Below are 19,678 nucleotides of genomic sequence, written 5' to 3'. Positions count from 1 at the left end.
CCCCACCCCACCCCCGCCTCCCGCCGACACACTCGCCCGCAGCGGGCGCTCACCTGGGCGAACGCAGACCTGCTGGGTCGCGGCGGTCTAGCACACCGGGCACACAGTTGGTGAGTTCGGTCCAGTCAGCGTGCAGCCCGCAGCTCCAGCCCGTGGAGAAGCGAGAGAAGAGCCACGTCTCGCGGCGGTTGGGCCGATAGCAGGTGCACTTCTTCTGGCCGGGCCGACAGTCGCAGGGCACCTCGAGGCGCACGTTCTGCACAAGGTGGCGGCCGAAGGTGGTGCCGCCGGTCTTCTGGATGTGCAGGAAAACGATCACATCGTCGCCCTTCATGTCGAAGCGCAGCGAGCGCTCCAGTTCGCGCACCGGGAAGTAGTACTTTTTCTCGTAATGTGGGTCCGGTGTGGGGAAGAGATCCAGGTCGTCGGGTGGCGCACGGCCACCGGGCGCGCCCAGGCTCAGCCCCGGGCCCGCGTACTGGTACAGGATGAGCATGAAGCACGCCGAGCCCGCCACCACCAGCACGAACTTGCTGGCGCGCTCAACCATGGTCCTGCCGCCGGCGCGCCGCCGCCGCATGTGTCACCATCGCCGGCGGCCCGGGCGCCGGGCCTGGGAGGGCGGGGGGCGCAGCTGCTCCGCCACCGCCGCCGCCGCCGCCCGCACTCCGGCCCGGCCCGGCTACTCGGCGCCCAGGCTGTGCGCAGCGTCGCGGGCCCCGGCCCTCCGCGGCGCCGTGGTTGCTTCCCGCCCCGGTCCTCGGCTTGGCTAGCGTACAACCCGGCCCCCGCCACAGCGCCCCACAGCCGCGCGAGCCCGCACCCGCCCGCAAAGCTCAGCGGCGAGAACGCTCTGCACCGCCCCGTGCGCCGCCGCGTCTCCGCAGTCCGTCGCGGCCCCGCCCCGGCCCGCCCCCGGCCCGCCCTCGCGGCGCCTCTTGCTGTCGCCGCCCGCTCCGATCCTCCGCTCCGCCTCCGGAGCGCCCTGGGGGGAGGGGCTGGAGGAGGCCGGGGCACAGGCTGGTGCTGGGCGCGGGGTCGCGTGTCTCTCACACTGTGTCTCCGCTGATGGCTACGGAAAGGGAATTGGTTCCTGCTCGCAGGCCTGTAGGTGGCGACAAGGCTGTCCCGAGTCCAGGAATGGGTGGTTCCTTTGGGCCTCGGCCATGGCTTTGGGAGCCTGAGTCTCTTCACCTCAAGACAGTTTGTCTTACCTGCACTCCCACGGGAATATGGGGGCCTTGACCTTCACTCCGAAGGATCTGAAGTTTCAAGTTTGAGAGCTCTGGGAGTTGGGACCACCATTCAGTTTGGGGCTAGCAGCAAGGCTGGGGAAGGAAAAGAGAGGTCGATGGCGGCATGGATCCAGGTCTTAGGATTTCCCCATTCCCCAGTGGCGTTGGACGATGACCCGAAGCCCTTAGTGAAGATGAGCTAAATGTCTGCAAAAACCCTCTCCTCCAGCATGCACTGTTTTGATCCTGGTCATTCTCAAAAAAAAAAAAAAAAAAAAAAGTAGTTTTAAAAAAATTGAACCAACATTAAAAGACGTTTAAAATTCCACCTTCCTTGATTTTTTTTTTTAAAGGGTTGGTGGCAGGACCTGCAGCCTTGACTGGTGTTCTACCCGCAGTGGCGTGTATCATGGGTCCTCGACCCAATCCCGGGCCCTAGCCTGCAAAGTGGAGGCTCCAGCGAGCCCCTCCGCGCAGCCTGTGCAGTTTTGTACTCTGTACTGAGCCCCTAGCTATACTTAGGCCACCGGAGCAGCTGGCGGTGGGACGTGAGATAATCGGTCCAGAATTCCACACCCTAGGGCAGCTGGGATGGGCTCTAGCGTTTGGATACAGGCCAGCTTGGCCTCTGGGAGAGACGCCTGCTGTCGGGCTCAGGTGCCCACATCATGTACTGCCAGGTGAGGCCCTGGTTCTGGCCTGCTAATGGAATCAAAGGAGTGGGGGAGGGGATGACACTCAGGGTCCAGGGCATTTATTGCACGTCCAAAAAGACTGTTGAAAATAAGGTCAAACCAGGAAGTCCCCCACCCAAACAAACAGAAAAGGAGAGAATGCAGACACGCTTAAATGTAACTCCTCAGGAACACACAGAAACTGGGCTGGTAGCTGTGTTGGTAAAGTGATTGTCATGCAAGAATAGGGTCCAGCGTTCAGTACTCAGAACCCACATTTAAAACGCCAGACATGTTTGCATTTGTTTGCAATGCCAGGACTGAGGAGGAAGACACAATGGGCAGATCCCTGAGGTTTGCAAGCCAAGCCAGTTTAACCTATTCGGTGAGTAGCAGGCCAATGTGAGACACTGTCTCAAAAAGCAAGGTGGGCACCTCTCAAAGGACAATGTCCAGGGTTGTCCTCTATCCTACATGCACGCACACACACACACACACACACACACATGAAGTTTTGCAGACAGATCAAAGAAGTAACCACTGTGGTCAGATAGGTGTGTGACTAGATTGTGGGGAAGGGGTACCCTTGGTGAGATCCAGGGCCCTTTGCCCCTGCCCATTTTATAAGCTGGAACTGTCCTGGGCCCAGAGAAAACCTGAGGACAGCTTGTTCCAGTAACGATTTCTTCTGGTTAGGTGTGAAGACACAGCAGTGTGCCAAGGGAGCTCCCTTTTAGTAGCGGACCAGGGTGCTATTCCTGCGTGGGACTTGGTTGGCCCAGCAGTCCAGACTTACAGGGCACTGCTGCAAACGAGCCCATCGGATGGTTTTTGCCCAGATGCTAAGGTTCTGCCAAGAGGCAAATCCCAAATAGGGCTGCTCTGGCGCCCGGCACTGCCCAGCACAGCAGATACGTTATTTCCAACCTCACCAGCAAGCATGGCAAGCACAAGCTGTAATAACCATTCTATAAAAGAAAATACCGAGGTTTGGGGTGTGGAGAAGCACTCCAGAGCCAGACAAACTTCTCACTCCGTTCCTGGCCAGGTGAAACTCCTTCCGGAGCTCTGTCCTTGGCCAGCCTGTGTTCATCTCTGCTCTCCAGGCCAGAGTCTGAAGCCCCCAGGATCTAGAGGGCCACCACAGTGGTATCTATTGCCAAGTGGCCCCAGAGCAGTCAAGAGAAAACCTCGGATGCTCGGCTGTGCCGATGGGAAAACTGAAAGCCCATGGAGGCAGATGAGTCTGGCATGGGTGTGCAGTGGATGGCTGTCCCTGTGACAAACTGCGGTGGTAGCCACAGCGCTCTGGCTCAAGGGTCGACAGCATCTCATCTAGAGAGGCTGTTTCTTCAGACTTCGTTCTTGCCACAATGGCTGAAGAGCTCTCTCATTAGCCAGGAAGGCCTCTCTTACAAGGAAGGCTTTCCTAAACCACCCTCTTTAAGCCCAGCAGGTGCTTCTTGATACTCCCGAGGCAATCACGTGAACTGCCCCGAAATCAAGTGCCCAAAGTCTGACGTCAAGGAGTAAAGCTTTTGCAACCTGACTAGCCAGGCTTCCCCGGGCTTTTGCCCCTGAAAAATTGGCTGAAATGTGACCCTGAGAGTTTGCTGTGGATTGCCAGCGAGATCGATGAGGCCCAGCTGTCATATGGCACTCAGTACGGGTTCTATTTGCTGTTTCCTTTCTCTCCTTGGTAGCCAGGGTTCCCTATAGCCCTAGGAGAGCATGAACAGAAGAAGAAGCCCAGCTGAGTGTTTGCTGGAGGCAGTGTCAGCCTTAGTGATTAAAATAGTAGTTTGTCCTCTGAAAGCTTACTTCAGAGCTCTTAGCTCTGGACTAATATGGAGGAAAAAGAAAAGACGCTGTTAGTGGTAGGAAATGATGACCCAATAAAACAACTTCTGTTGGAGAAAAGATTAAGATTTCGTCTTTAGCAAGTTAACATAATTCCTTACCCACCATGCTCCCTCATAGTCTGAGAACCAGAAGATCAATCTCCCCCCTCCCCTCCATCCCCGGGTGTGCAGTCCCGCGGGCGGACACGCGGGGGCACAGCCTCTGGCTGCTACCTCGTTCGGCAGTTGACATTGTAAAATTGGGGGATTTTCCACACTTGCTTCCCTGGTTCTCCGTCGGCTGTCTGCCCATTGTTTCCGAAGGAGAGGAGGAGGCAGTCGCGTTGTCTTTAGAGCCTCCCCGGGGGCTGCAGGCGGGAGCCGGGAGAGGTTTTGCTTGAGGACAAACTTTTAAAGGTGACTCGGTGTAGCGATGGAATCTCAGACCCTCCAGTAGCCAATGGACTGAGTCCAGAGCTGGTACTGAAGGGTTCAGGGGAGCGGAGCTGGACCACTCTCGTGGACCTGAGCCCATCAGTCTGTAGACCCTGTCGGCCCCATTTACCCCCTATTGTCGCCTGGTCTCCCGAATGGTTCTTTCTTGGAGTGCCCTGCCTCCTCCACCAGCATTCTCTTCTGTTCCCTTTTCTCCCATGGCAGAATTGTCCTATGGCTGGCTAGGTGGGCCTCTGCTCAAGAACTTTGCAGTACCCTTCCAAACCCTCCTGCAAAGGCCTGCCTAGGGTGAACATACGTAACCTAGTTGTCCCCTAGAAAATACTCCACCTCCGGTGGATTGAAGGACTCAGACTTGAAGCGGCCACCAGAACCTTTGGGATGCCGATGCCTCGCACCCTCTCCCCTGCCCCCCCCCCCATTTCTGCCTACTTCACCTGAGAGTCTGAAGAGTCTGCCTCATGCTCGTGACACTCTGAAGAGGGCCACCCACTGAACTACCCTGCCTGGAGCCTGCCTGTGTAAGGGAAAACTTTGCTCCTTGGCATCATTCACTGGTTGTGCATCCAGTAGCCTAAACTTAATTTCAAGTCCCTCTTTCTCTTGACTTTTCTGCCCCCCACCCCACTTCCCAGGGCACATTCCTGAGACTAGCTGGTGACCCCATAGTGGCAGGCTGGGCAAGGCAGATCCCCACAGCTTGATGAGATGCCAGTAGACTTACTGTCCAAAGGATTTTGCCTCTTTGTGCCTGTGTGCATGTGCTTGCACATATGTGTGAGTGTTGTGCAGGTGTGTGTTTCACATGTGTGTAAGTAGGCAAGCACATGGGTTTGAGTGTGTGTGAAGATCAGGGGTTCACAACTCGTGTCTTCCTTGATGTCTTTCTGTCTAATTTACTGAGTCAGGGTCCCTTGCTGTTCCTGGAGTTTTGCTAATTTTGCTAACCCCTTGCTCCGGAGATCCCCAGTCTCTGCCTCCCAGCAAGTGCTTTATCTGCTGAGCCATCTCCCCAGACCTCTCTCTGGTCCTTTCTGCTTTGAACATCTGCCAGGACCTGCCTTGAGAAATTTCAGAGCACAATGGAGTCATAGGCCCACCTGCTGGGAGTGTGTGTGAGGGTCTCCTTCCAGATTCCTGCCGTAGCTTTCCTTTTTCCAAAAGGGGCCCTGACCTAGCTGGGTAGGGAGAGCCACAGGAGAGGCCAGCAGATGGTTTGGGAAGATGCATAGGGCTATCTATGCCCCTGGGCAGAGTCCACGGCTCTGTGGATGGTTGAATCCTACAGGCTGAGACAAGCCACCTGGTCCAGAGAGTTTTGTTGTTCTGTTGGTGCCTCGCCCTCCTTGAGCCACCCTGGGTAGGCAGAGAATTCCTCTGTCCTGGTCCTATGCCAAACAGAACCCCATGAGGAGGGTAGCATTCAGTATCCTGAATCAGCCTCCCTTCACATGTGGCTTCTTGCAGTTCATGTCCTTTGTTTCCTTCGTGGAGGTGACTCCTCTTTCGCCTGTGACACCCTGCGCCTCTCCTGTGGTGGGAGCAGCTCTTGCCAGAAGGTAGCAGAGCCTCTCCCTTATGTGGCCGGGTCTTTTTAGCTGCCCATCTCCACTGACATTAATACTTTCCTGATAGGTTAATGTCAGCTGGGACTGAGCTCAGTGGGGTTTGCTTTCTTAGAACAGCACTCTGGGGTGTTTGAATTAAGGAGAGGGACAATGTTTCAGAGAGGGTCTTTGCCAACAAGGTTCTGGCTGTGGGAAGGGGTGCATTTACACTTAGGTGCACATGTCTGGGCCTAGGTACATGCGCACATGTGTGTGCATGCACAAGAAAGCCAGAACTCAGGCTCCAGTATTGTTCCTCAAAAGACATATACCATGTTTTTGGAGACAGGGTCTTTTACCGGGTCCTGGGGCTTGCTGTCAGCTAGGCTGAGTGGCCAGAGAAGTTCCCTTAGCTCCACTCCAGTATGGGTTTGTGAACATGTGCCGCCATGCCTGGCTTTTCATGGAGGTGCTAGAGATAGGAGCTAGGCCCTCATTCTTGGGTGGCAAGTGTTTTTACCAACTGAGCTATCTCTCTGGAACTCCAAATGCTGCCCATTTCTGTCCCTTTCCCTCAAAAACTATCCTCCCCCAAGAAGGGGATTCTGGGTGAAGTAGGCCTGGTCCAGGGGCACATAGCAGTTTGGGGTAGAGGGGAAGGCTGGCAACCCACTCTGGGTCTAAGAGAAGAATACAGGCATATAGGAGGCCCCAACATAATCCCACAGCACCCAGGAAACAGGACACTACCCACCTGGCCAAGAACTGTGCTTTTAACAGATTCTTGTAGCACTGGTAGCCCCAGCGGGAGCCACCAAGAGATCAGCTCCTGAAGGAGTGGCAGGGCATGGGCTCCCTTTCAGCAGCTGGGGATGGACATAGACCTGTCAGGTCTGGGGGTAGTTATTCAGCTCAGAGCCCTGTGTATCCTGTCACAATACTGGCTCTCTGGTCAGACTGGGCCGGCTGTGTTCAGCCTCCACACTGGCAGTGGTTCCGAATGCTGTGACCCTTTAATACACAGTGTCATGTCGTGTCGTGGTGACCCCAACCATAAAATTATTTCCTTGCTACTTCATAGCTGTAATTTTGCTACTGTTATGAATCATAGTGTAAATATTTGATTGCAGGATATCTGAAGTAGAGACCCACAGGTTGAGAACTGCTACCTCACAGGTTGCAACGCCAGAGCTGCACAGTGCCTTCATTAGCGCTTCCTTTCTAATGGCTATGAGAGCTAGGGAGTCGTTCATTGGCCAGGCCATGAGCTTCAAGCTAAATTGACAGCTCAAGGGCCTATAGACACAAAGGCCTCCTGGTAGGTGCTCTGGCCCCAGTGGCTTTTCAGTGCCTGAGGCTTTGTGTATGTCTTCCACCTCCTCAGATAGACTAGGGGGTCTAAGAATAGTCTTGGGCTCAGCTTATGGAAAGCCAAGTCTGAGGTACGTGTGTGTAGCTGAGCTGATTCAATGATTGCCTGGCATGCATGAATCCAGGCGCTTTAGTTAGGTTTCCATTGTTATAATGGAGCACCGTGTCCCAGAGCAACTCAGGGAAAAAAGGCTTTATTTTAGCTTACAGTTTCACATCATAGTCCATCACCGAGGACAGGAGAGAAGGTTAAACACGTGGTTCTTTGGTTGGGAGAGGAGGGTCCAGCAGGCACTTTAAGCCATTCTGAATCTTTGGTGAAGAGTTAGGGCCCAGAGGCTATTATGTCCCAAATGGGGGGGGGGGGGATGCAGAACTCAAAGACCCAGGTTAAGACAGGATAACATGGCCAGGCCAGGTTATCCCCTTGACAGTCAAATCTGGGGATGCCCCTGGAGTCTCTGACCTGTTGCCTGTACCCTCTGCACACCTTTGCAGGCCCAGAGCCTCACCATACTGAATTGTGGCCTTACACCCCAGAGGTATGCTTCCCCTTAAGTCACACACCTCTCTCTGTCTTGTTGGGGGTCCTGTAAGATCCCCTAAATTTAGAAATTGCAAAGACCATAAATGCCCTTGAACTGTGCAAATAGATACCAGACTGTTCAAAGAGGTGGGTGACTGGGCACTGTCCGAGATAAGGCACAAGCTCTCTGTGAGAGGAATGTGACATCTGGGGTTTGCTTAAATTGTCCCCAAGGCCTGGGACTGTGGGGAACCCGGTGAGCTTCTAACTAAGGGAGGACTGGGAGAGAGCGAGTACCATTATGAAGCCACCTGCTCGATGTCCGCGTTCAGTTGAACTTATCATAAACAAAAACTAAGACACAAAAAGAAAGCCTCAGCAATTACAGGATCAGTCAGCTCCCCGGATGGGATTATGTCAGGTCTTTTTCCTCCTTCACAATGGATTGGCTCTCAGGCAGGTGGGGGCAGGTAGAGACAGACACGGCTGTGGTTCAACTCTGGTCTGTTTGTCTGTTGTTCTTTGCCGAGTGTTTGGACAATGAAACCAGCACCAGAGGCAGGCAAAGCAGGCCAGTGGAAGGCGGGGGAGATGGGGAAACTGTTCTGAACTCGGGACCGGGGGAAAAAAGAGGAAGGTGAGTCAGGTGTGTCTCCTCTCAGGGTGTGTCTCCCTGGGTGGAACTTCCCTGGTGAGCCTCTCAAGGTGAACAGCCAAGGATGCATTGTCTGGTGTGTTCCTTTATAGATAGGTCAGCGACGTTGTTGGGAATTCCAGCTGAGCCCTGAGGCTCCTTCCTGGAAGAGTTGGGATAACAGACTAGCCTGGGGGAATTTCCTTTCCCCCATCTTCCAGTCCTGTCCCCAGTCCTGTCCCCACGTGTTACTGGGTGGCACCAGCAAAGAGCACACCCCACCCATTTACCCTCCCTCCCACACCCACTCGCACTCAGAGTGGCCTAGCCTGTACAGGAGTGAATGGTTATGGTCCATTTTCAGCATGAAGTGTTCTGAGAGCTCATTAAAGAACCACAGATAAGCAGGAGGGCCTCTGCCCCACACTTCCCTATCTGGTGGCTGCTTGTCTCAGAACTCTGAAAGATGGAAAGTTGCAGGCGGTTGGTGAGAGGAAACCCACTATAAGAAAAGGGGGAAGTCTCAAGGCCCAGAACATTCGTTAGATAAAGCTTGGCATCCTGAACCAATGGGATGGGGAGTTGGGGAAGGGAGTAGGCTGCTGGAAGAGTTGATTGTAACTGTAACCACCAGCCTGTGTGTGTGTGTGTGTGTGGGGGGGGTGAGCACAAGGGTTTCTCTCAATCAGGGGCTTCCAAAGTCATTTTCACCGTTTCCCTAGGCTGGTGACCCTTTCGATTTTTTGCGGAGTTGAACTAGAAACTGTTTCCCTTTTGCTAGTCTCTCGACTTCCTTGCTGGAGAATGCGGTTTTGTTTCTTACACGGGGAAGCCCCTGAAGCTCCACTGACTGGAACATTTCTCCACCTCCTGGAGGACCTAGCTGATTCACTTGGCCCTCAGTCACCAGCTGCAGCCCATGAAAGGACCAGAAGAACCAGATAAACCACACGTGGACAGAAGCGGTGGTGGTGTGTGGAGGGGGGCACTTCAGAAATGAGATTCTCCTGGAGTCACAGCCCACCATACAGGCTGGGACTTGCCTGCTCTGCCTGATGGGGCCTGGATGCTGAAAGACAACACTCGCTAAGCACTCATTGTTTCTTAATGTAATAGAAAACATGTCAGGGATAAAACAACAGCCAAAAAGCACTCATCCTTCCCTCAAACTGGGCAAACGGCAGCTTGGGCATGAAAAGAAAATCAGCTGATGCCAACACACAGTTAAGTCAGGTGTTGGAATTATCTGGAAGGATTTTCAAGTAGCCATCTTTAAAAAAAAAATGCCTCAACAAGCAATTAGAAATTCTCTCGAAACACATTTTAAAAATAGAAAATCTTAGGCAAGAAATAGAAGCTGCAAGGGTTGGGAAGATTATGGAGGGGCTAAGGCTCTCGCTCTGCAAGCAGGAGGGCTGGTAAATTGCTGGTCTAGCAAGGGCAAAGCCCTGGGTCCATCCCCAGCACTTAGAACCTAGACAGGGTGGCGCTTTCCCTCAATCAAAGCACTTGGGAGGTAGGGGCAGGAGGATCAGAATCCAAAGTCAGAGGTTGAAAGCATGCTGTTCGTGTGGTGTGGAACCATGAAGATTTCATTTCATATTTTATCTCAAGAAATTTTACAAATTACCAAGGACTGAGAATGTGTTTGCCTCCAGTTCTGGATACGTCGCAGTTTGCTTCATAGCTTTCTTATTGTTGAACTTTCAGCTTTTTAAAAATAAAAATTTTGAATTGTGGTGTGTGTGTGTGCTTGTATGTGTGTACACAAGCGCATGTACACCCACCAGGAAACCGAGTGAGTCCCAGGGATTAAACTCAGGCCAGCAATCAGGCGTGGCAAGCAGCTTCACCTGCTCAGCCATCTCCATGCTTTTTATTTTCTTCATTTTTTTCTTCACTTCCCTTGGTTGATATCACATGACCATTTTTAAAAAGATTTATTTATTTATTTATTATGTATACAACATTCTGCCTGCATGTATGACCACATGCCTGAAAGAGGGCGCCAGATCTCATTACAGATGGTTGTGAGCCACCACATGGTTGCTGGGAATTGAACTCAAGACCTCTGGAAGAGGGGGGCTGGAGAGACAACCATCTGTAATGGGGTCTGCTGCCCTCTTCTGGCCTTCAGGCATAACAAAGACAGAATATTGTATACATAATAAATAAATAAATATTAAAAAAAAAAAGACCTCTGGAAGAGCAGCCGGTGCTCTTAACCACTGAGCCATCTCTCCAGCCCCTACATGACCATTTTTTTTTTTTTTAATTTTGTGTATGTAGAAGTTTTGCCTGCATGTCTGTCAGCGCCCCATGTGCGTGCCTGGTGCCCACAGACATCAGAAGAAGGCATCAAATCTGGAGTTACTCAGGTCCTCCAGAAGAGCATCAAGTGCTCTTTAACCACGGAGCTATCTCTCCAGGCTCCAAATGAACGCTTGTATTCACAAATTGTCGGCATTTCAGACTCCCCTAATGCTTCGGAGACAGATGTTTATAGCAGGTCAACAGGCTGAAGCCGGAAAGCCAGTCAGTCCTTCTGCTTGAAAGTGCTGCCCTCTAGATCTCTCTCTACACCTTTCTTCTTTGTGGCCTAAAGTATGTACAGCGGAAACCACCAACTTCCACTTACCACCTAGTGTTCATTCTCTCCACTGTTGAAGTAAACGCAACTTACCTCTGACATATTCAGAAAGATACTTAAGCCAATAATTTGGAGTACTGAACTCGAGTCACCCTGACACTTCTGACAGAAGTAACACGTTACTTAATGAGAGGTCTCCACACCCTGCTGTTAGAACCTACGCGTCCCCCGCGCTGATAGCCAGTCACTGTTCACGTGGTTTGCTCTTCAGGCCGTCCTTCGCCTTTAGTCAGCTCTAACACGGCCGGAGTTCAGCAGGAAAGTGCACGGTGCGCCAGGTCCACCGTCTCTTAGATTGCTACTGTTTTCTCCTCTTTGCTGAAAGGTTGTACTGAGCCAGGCTTTAGCCATGACAGGCCAGCAACATGAACCCTTTATTGTGCTCTTCGTCAGGCTGTTCTGAGTCAGCCTCTTCTCCCTGACCTCATCATGTACAGGAGGGTTCCATGGAAAATGCTAATTGCGTAGGGGTCTTCTATTTTCCGTTGGTTAAACAAACAAGGAGTACCTACCTTAATACTGTCAACCACTTTACCTTTAAAAAGCTGGATGTCTTTCTCATACAGTACCACAGCCTTAGGGTTTAGGAGACTTGTGTCGATCTTGTAGAAGACTCTCCTTGTGTACGTTACGACCCGCCATATGTGGTTATGGGTCTGCCTCCACTTTGCGCACGCTCTCTTCACATCCAGTTCACCTGAGGCGGAATCAGCTAGCAGGTGAAAGACGGGAATATCAAACAGCAGGCGTGGACAGTCGCCAACTGGATAGTTGTCAGGAATACACACCATAAACTTGAATCCGCCATCCTGATACAGTCCGTGTCGTATGAATGTTACTCCAAACCACACTAATGCAGAGCGATACGATGGCTGTACCTAGCTTCTGCTTCACCGCCAATGTAAATTCTGCAAGAAGCGAATATTCCAGGTGGAAGGGTCCGTAAGAAGCATAGGTGCCATTTCTTGACTGCGCTGCTGGGGCTGGAGATGTAGGCTTCGTTATGGGCAGAGCGTTTTTTTGGGGAACAGATGGCAGCTGCTTTTTTTGGTGCAGTTCGTGGAGGACTAGTTTTCACATCCGCTGCTAATGTCTTCTCTTCACCTTCAGCTTGTCTGCGCACAGAGTTTGCAGACATGCTCCACAAAGGGTTCATAACATGTACTCCAAACAAGGAACTTCAATGCTGTGTCATCAAACTCTCTGTTCTCAACATTCACGCTGGACGCCCTCCATGTGCAGCTCAGGCCACCACTACTCGACTGCATCCGGTTGCCGGGCATCTCTCCCACAGAGCCCCGCCCTCAGATTTCACAAATAATTTTCATAGTTTTTTTTTTTTAAATTTTGGGGGACCATATATAAGTTCTTGTTTTCTATTCAATCAAATTCATACATTTCCTTCGTGCTTTATTACCTTACCGTTATAATTTGACTATCACATAACACCTCATGATTTTATGACATGTATTTATTACCTTATTGTCATAATTTGACAATCGCATCTCATAACTATACATTCCTTTAATATAATTATTTTAAATAAATGTATGTGTTAGTAATCTAGTTCAGGGCTAAACGCATGCTAGCCTCATTCCTATTCTACCTTTTTAATATTTAAAATTCAAATTTAGTTAGAATTTGTTTTGCCACATGGCAAGAATTGTGAATCAATTAAAATTATGAATCTGTTTCTCAATATCGTTTATTAATTTTACCCTATCTGTGAGAGAAGGTTATGTGTGCGTATGGTGTGAGTGTATGTGTATGCATGTATGCATAATATGTATTTGTGCATTGTGTGTACATGTATGATGTGTGTATGTGTGTGTATTGTGTGCATGTATGATGTGCATATTGTATGGTGTATGTATATGTATGATGTGTATATGTGTATTGTGTGCATGTGTGATGTATGTTTTGTATAGTGTGTGCATATATGAGGTGTATGTATGTGTATTGTACGTATTATGATGTGTGCATAATGTGTGTATGTATTGTCTGTGTATGTGTGTGCATGGGCATGTGTGTGTTATAGTGTGCATGTATAGAGGTCAGAGGACAGACTCAGGCGTTTGTCTTTGCCCTTTACCTTGTTTGTAACAGTCTCTTGCTCACCTCTGCCATGCACCAGGCTATTTGGCCTAGAGGCTTCTGGGAAGTATCCTGTCTCTATGTCCTGGCTATAGGCGCGCTGATTTTACAGTGCATCCAGCTTACACAGGCTCTGGGGATTCAAGCGCTGGTCTGCACGGCAAGTATTTCCCCAGTCACAGTCCATAGCTTTAAGAAGCCCTTCAGACAGTTGGGGTTATAAAGAAATGATATGAACTAAACTCCAGAAAGTGGGTGAGGGTCAGGATGGTTTCCCTCTTGGAAGATCAGTGAGGGAAAAATGAACACTGCAGGGAAGGAGGAGGTGGCCAACACTTTTGTTTGTTTTATGTTAGACAGGGTCTTACTGTATAGCCCTGGCTGGTTGGAAATACTTTGTAGACCAGGCTGACCTCGAACCTACAGAGATCTGCCTGCTTCTGCCTCCCAAGTCCTGGGACTAAAGGTGTGTGCCACCACAACTGTTGACAGCCATTTTAATGCAGCGTGTAGCCCCACGTGGCTAGACAGTACCCAGAGCAGACACCACAAGGTGAATTCATGTGATCCGCCAACTACAGATGACTAAAGCCAGGTGTCGCTGATCTCTGCAGGGCTGCGCTACGTCAGAAAGAGGGCTATTTCTCTGGAGCTGTTTACCGTTCGCTTCAGTCTCAACTATTTTACAGACAGAATCTGGTATCCACAGCTAGTGGTGAGGAGACAGAGAAATAATAGATGATGACCTCAGCCAAGAGAGGAAGCCATCCACAAAGCAGAAGAAGGCCCAGATGTTGGAATTAACAGACAGATTTGAACCCAGTTATGAAACATATGTTAAAGGATTCAACAGCAAATAAAGATAACACGCATGAACGCATCTCAGGTATTTTAACCGAGATGTGGAAGTTGTAAAAAACCAGAGCTACAGTTTCCTCAGAACTGTGGTCAGGACAGTTAAAATCAGGACGTGCTTTGAACCAAAAGAAAGGGATTCTGGAGCAGGAACTTATAAGCTCTTCCTTCTGTCTCTCTATGGCATCTGCTTGGGTTTTTTTCCCTCCTTTTACAAATGTCTCTTTCGTTTCCTTGGTTCATCTGTCTCTTGAAGTCTGTATGACTAAATTTATAATAGCTTTAAAAATACTAATGGCATGAATGAATGTGGCGGCACACACTTGGAGACAGAGGCATAGGGTTGAGAGTTTAAGCTTAACTGGACCCATGGCCTCTGCTTCAGTTCCTGCCTTGAGTTCCTGTGCTGACACCCCTTCATCATGGATTATAAGCTGTGAGGTGAAATAAACCCTCTCCCCGCCAAATTGCTTTCGGTCATGGTGTTTCGTCACAGCGACAGAAAGCAAACCAAGGTGGTGGGTGAGTCTGTGTGGGTAACAAGAGGAGAGGAATATCTGGAAACTTCCTGAGGGGGGATGGGAATATTCCAGATCTTGGTTTGCTTGTTTGCTGTGGTCAAAATTTATGGAGTAAAACAGAAAAGACCCAAGCCCACCCTGCTCCTTCTCTGCTTGGCCCCTCTGTGGGAATGCTTCTTTTCATCCATCAGTCTCGGTGCCTGGAGTGGTCACAGTGACTTTAGTTGCTGCTGTGGTAGATCTCTCTCTCTTTTTAAAAGGTGTGTGCATGCATGTGTGTATCTATGTGCATGTGTATGATGTGTGTGTTCATTCTTTTGTTTATATGTAGGTGGGCATGTGCCACCGTACATGTGTGTGGAGGTCAGAGGACTTGAATGTTGGGCCTCACCTTCTACCGTGTCCAAGGTGGAGTCGAAAGCTTCCGGGGCAGTGATTCTCAACCTTCCTAGTGCTGCGACCTTTTCATGCAGTTCCTCATGTCGTGGTGACCACCAACCATAAGATTATTTTCATTGCTACGTCATAATTGTAGTTTTGCTACTGTTATGAGTCGTAATGCCAATATCTGATATGCTACCCATGTAGGAGTCACCACTTACAGGCTGAGACCCACTGTTCTAGGGGTTTCCCTGCTTCCATCTTCTATCTTGCCCTACGCACTCTGGGGTTACAGATGCTTGGGCTATTATACTCAGCTGTAAGTGATGACATCACAGACCCGGGGGTCTGACACCATCTTCTCATGCCTGTCTGAAAACACTGTACCCCTGGCCCCGTGCTTTGGATCGTAACTTCTACCCTGTCTCCCCAAAGTCCATGTGTCCAAGGTCTGTGACCCTGATGGGAACTGGTGAAATCTTCAAGAGGTGGGACCTAATGGGAAGAGCTTAGGCCACTGGGGAAGCCCCTTTTGAAAGGGCTACACAGGCACAGTCCCTTCCTGTCTTTGTTTCCTGCCTACAGTGAGGTAAATGGACCTTTTCCAGGCGCTCTCCACATGGCATGTTGCTTTGACAGAGTCCAAACCCAAACATCCAACCACCATAGCACCACAACCAGCCTTTCCCGGTTGTTCATTTCTGTGTGTACAGCTGTTCTCCTCAGTTGTTTCTCTGCCTTAATCGTTTGAGACAGGGTCTCTCACTGAGCCTGGAGCTCATCCATTTGGCTAGACTGGTTGGCTAGGAGCCCCAGGAATCCTTCTGTCTCTACCCCCTAGTATAGGGATTACAGCTGTGCAGTGCTGTGCTAAGCTTCTCACCTGAGTGCTGGGGACCGGATCTCAAGTCTTCATGCTTGCATGGCAAATACTTTACCAATGTAGCCACCTCCTCACCCCACTGCTCCTGTTTTTTTTTTTTTTTTTTTTTTAAAGTGGATTTAACTCACAGTGACAGAAAGCCAACATAATTGCTCTCAGTTGTTGAAAGTAAATTCAACTCATTACCAGTAGGACTAGCACAAGAGAGAAATGGAAATAGTGGGCGTTTAGAACATTAGTGGATTTAAGCATGCAAATCTGGAAGTGGTAATATCTTTCCGAACAGACTTTTTTTTCTTTTGCGATCCAGCAAGTGAAATTTTCTCCTTGAATGTCATTTGTTCCATCTTTCCCTTTAACAGACTGTTCTGTGCATTGTAAAATATTAAACCGTTTAGTGAGCCAGGGGCTCGACACTCAATTCTAAGTCACTTCCACACACCTTGCTCCCATACACCTGGACACAACTTTGGATCTTATCAAATTTCACCAAAGGCTATATGGCCTATATGGACACAGGGTATGGCTTGTGTTCCTACCATCAGGGTCACTGGGGTCCAGCTTCCATAACTTTCTCATCATCCCTGGCATCGTCAAACTCCAGGACTTTTACCTTATTCAGGTAGAACTTAGAGCAAACCTGAAGTCTTAATCAGTGTTTTTAAAAAGGTGGAGACTTACTCCTTTTAAATAAAGACAAGCGTGCAAGCTGAGAGCTGACAGTGGACTTCTGACCACAGGTTTGTCTTCAGCTCTCCGTTCTGAATGCATCAGACAGCTGTCATCTGTGGAGGGCATGTCATGGTGATTGTGAGCTCCACTGAACAGTGTGTTTCTTGGGCTGGTTGAGGCCATCTCCTGTTTTCTTTTAATGATACCTTTTCTTTCTTTAGCCAGTTCCTCTATTGAACCTTTAACCAAAAACACTCCCATTGAAGTCCCGCTGTCTTCCTAGAATCCCGTGGAAACAAGTGACCTTGAGGGAAGGAGACACGTCCCTCCGAGGATTGAGTGGAAGGGCAGTGACATTGGGAAGAGGGAAAGAGATCCGCTGATCCTCAAGTGGGGTCCTGGTATCTTAGGGATCCTGAGGGGAGCTTAAACTTTATGTAGTGGGTTACAATTATGCATATCTAAGCATCCCTGGGCAAATTGTGGTCTTACCCATCATTGCCACACTGTTGTCTTTTCTGTAAGGTGGTCTGCTAAGGGGCTGGAGAGATGGCTCGGCGGTTAAGAGCACTGGTTGTTCTTCCAGAGGACCTGGGCTCAATTCCCAGGACCCACATGGCAGCTCACAGCTGTCTGTAATTCCTCATACAGATAGACATTTTTGCAGGCAAAACACCAATGTATGTAAAATAAGTAAATTATTAACAAAGATGGTGTAATAAAAGGGAAATCTTTGAGTGAAAACTTACCTGACTGACTAACTCAGGCTTTTGGCAATTTCGTCCCCCAGCATGAGATACCTGGAGGGATTCTAATTTCTCTTTCATTTTTAATAGGTAGCTTTGCTGGGTATAATATTCTGGGTTAAAATTGTTGCTTTTCAGAAGTTGGAATACATTTTTTTCCAGGCCTGTCTGGCTTTAAAAAGTTTCTGTTAGCCAGGTGGTGGTGGCGCACGCCTTTAATCCCAGCACTTGGGAGGCAGAGGCAGGTGAATCTCTGTGAGTTCGAGATCAGCCTGGTCTACAAGAGCTAGTTCCAGGACAGGCTCCAAAACCATAGAGAAACCCTGTCTCGAAAAACCAAAAAAAAAAAAAAAAGTTTCTGTTGAATAAGCAGGTGATATTCTGGTGGGTTTGTCTTTATAAGTGATTTGACCTTTTTCTCTTGCAGTTTTTAATATCCTTTATTCTGTGTTTTTAACATTTTAATTATAATAATATAATCAGTTTCTTTTCTGGTCCTTTCTATTTGTAGTTCTGTGCCTTTGTACCTGTTCAGGCATATCTTTCTCTAGATTTGGATTTTTTCTTCTATGATCTTATTTAAAGCATTCTCTGTATCCTCACTATGGTGTTCTCCTTCTTCTGTGCCCATAATCCAAAGATTAGGTCTTCTCATGGCATCCCAGAGCCCTCACGGCTTTCTGTTCCTATTTCCTTCCAAATGTCTCACTGACCAGTACTGTGTCACCCATTTCCTTCTCCTTGTTCTCTGACTCTATTTCCTACACATTCCATTCTATTGGTGTGGTTTACCACTGAGGTTTTTATTTCGCTTTTTATTGAGTTTTCATTTTGCCATCATTTCAGTTTGGGTTTTGTTCATCAATTTTATCTCAGCTTTCATAGATTGACTTCATCATTATATTCATCCCTTTGTTTTTACTCTTTTGAGCTATATTTGTGTCTTCTTGAATACGCTGATTGTTTGAACATCCTTATAATCATTCTTTTGAATTCTTCGGTAGTTTTTTTTTTCTCAAGTCATTTCCATTGGTTCATGAAGCAGATGACTTGTCTCTGTTCTTATTGTTTCTGTTTCTTCAATGGGACTTGCATGTCTGGAGTTAGTTCATGGGTTTTTCATTTTTTACTTCCTTTTGTTTTGTTTTGTTTTGTTTTTACTAGTCACCTTTAAAATATTTTGTCCTTTTGGTATTGGCTTCTGCAGTGTTCAGTTGAGAACTAAGTCCTAAGTAGCGTTTGTTAAGTTGGTAGTGTAGACCCCAGCCCCTCACATCTATCCCAGCCCCCAGGCCTGAGAATTGTATTAGTCTGGACTCCAAATCCCAGCATGCCAGGTCCTGACCCCTCTCCCTGGGAGGGGGTGTTTAGGACTAATTCCACAGGGTATTTAAGTGAGCTCCCAAAAGAGGAACACGTGGTCTCTTTCCTCTGTCCCTGGTGGTCACGTTCGTGGCCTCTTGGTTCCTCCTTGAGTCCACTTGAATCCACCTGAGAGCACAGGAATCCCATTAAACTTGGATATACTTTAATTTGGCTTGTTGTGATTTGGCTTGATTGGGATTTTTGCATTGGCAGAGAGCTCGCATTAGGAAAAATTCCTAACAGGGTTGACATGTCCTTCCCCCCGTAGGGCTGTTATTTTAGGGCAGGAACTCTTACCTTGAGTCTTCCTCTGAGGGTCAGATATAACCTATGTTAGCAAGAACTTTGTTATGGTGTCTGCAGGCTTCCCTGTGAATTATGGAACTCGCCACATGCCTGTGAGCGTTACCCAGAGCCAGATAAGGCCCTCACCTTTAGTCTGTAGCTTCCACTGAAGCTACCAGGAGATGAGGAACTTCTGTTTACCAATAGACTTCACTCTAACTTAGGAATGATCTGTCCCCTAAATCCACTGCCAGTGAAGGTACTGGGGCTATGGAACTTTCCCTGCCTTTGGGTCTAATTTGGAGTTCCACCTTGGTTTTCTGAGACAGGGTCTTTTCACTGAACTGACCGGCCAATGAATCCTAAGAATCATTTTGTCTCCACCTCCCTAGTGCTGGGATCACAAGTGTTCTTGAAAAAATGTATGGGTTCCTGGGATTGGTTCTCATATTTGTTAGACAACCATCTTACTGACTGAGCATCTTCCCAGTGGGCTGTCTAGCTTTTCTAAGGCATCTCATCATACCAAGTGTCTGGAGGCCAAAGTCTTATTTTGTAGTTTCTTACATCTCTTGCTCCTGATGGCAGACTCTCTCTGTGTTCTGTAACTTTGATAAGAGAGTCCATACATGCCCAGAGTATACCCGTGGGAGTTCGTTGTGACCCTGACTGGGAAGACATTCACTGTCAGATAGTCACCAAGTGTTACGGAGACCAAAGATGATTTCCTGGTTCACGAGACACCTTTCCTGGGTAATCAGGAGCAATACCCAGGAAGGCCTCAAACCTTCAGTGATGTGCAAATTTTATTGCTTCCTCCAGAACTCAGCCCTGCAGCAAAGTTTGCTTCAGTGCTGTCAGCTCCTTCACCAAGAACAGGCATTCCGGAGGTGCTGCCTTCTATAAGGGTCTTTGAACTTGAATTTTCAACCAGAAGTTGGC

At 48.9% G+C, this 19,678-nt stretch overlaps 1 protein-coding gene and 1 pseudogene across 1 annotated transcript in view; both read right to left on the bottom strand.

Moving 5' to 3' along the window:
* Window positions 1-852, bottom strand: part of Hs6st1 (heparan sulfate 6-O-sulfotransferase 1) — a 42,454-nt gene extending 41,602 nt beyond the window's left edge. Inside the window, exon 1 of the mRNA XM_057751919.1 lies at window positions 54-852. Within this exon, the coding sequence (XP_057607902.1) occupies window positions 54-580 (527 nt within the window). The 5' untranslated portion in view covers window positions 581-852. The remainder of the gene's footprint in view (window positions 1-53) is intronic.
* Window positions 853-11,224: 10,372 nt separating this feature from the next.
* On the bottom strand, window positions 11,225-12,090 carry LOC130862071 (AKT-interacting protein-like; annotated as a pseudogene).
* Window positions 12,091-19,678: the final 7,588 nt, after the last annotated feature.

This window comes from Chionomys nivalis, chromosome 19 (assembly GCF_950005125.1).
Source record: "Chionomys nivalis chromosome 19, mChiNiv1.1, whole genome shotgun sequence".
NCBI classification, from domain to species: Eukaryota; Metazoa; Chordata; class Mammalia; order Rodentia; family Cricetidae; genus Chionomys; species Chionomys nivalis.
Note: the sequence above shows the minus strand (reverse complement) of the source record. Positions and strands in the feature narration are given on the sequence as shown.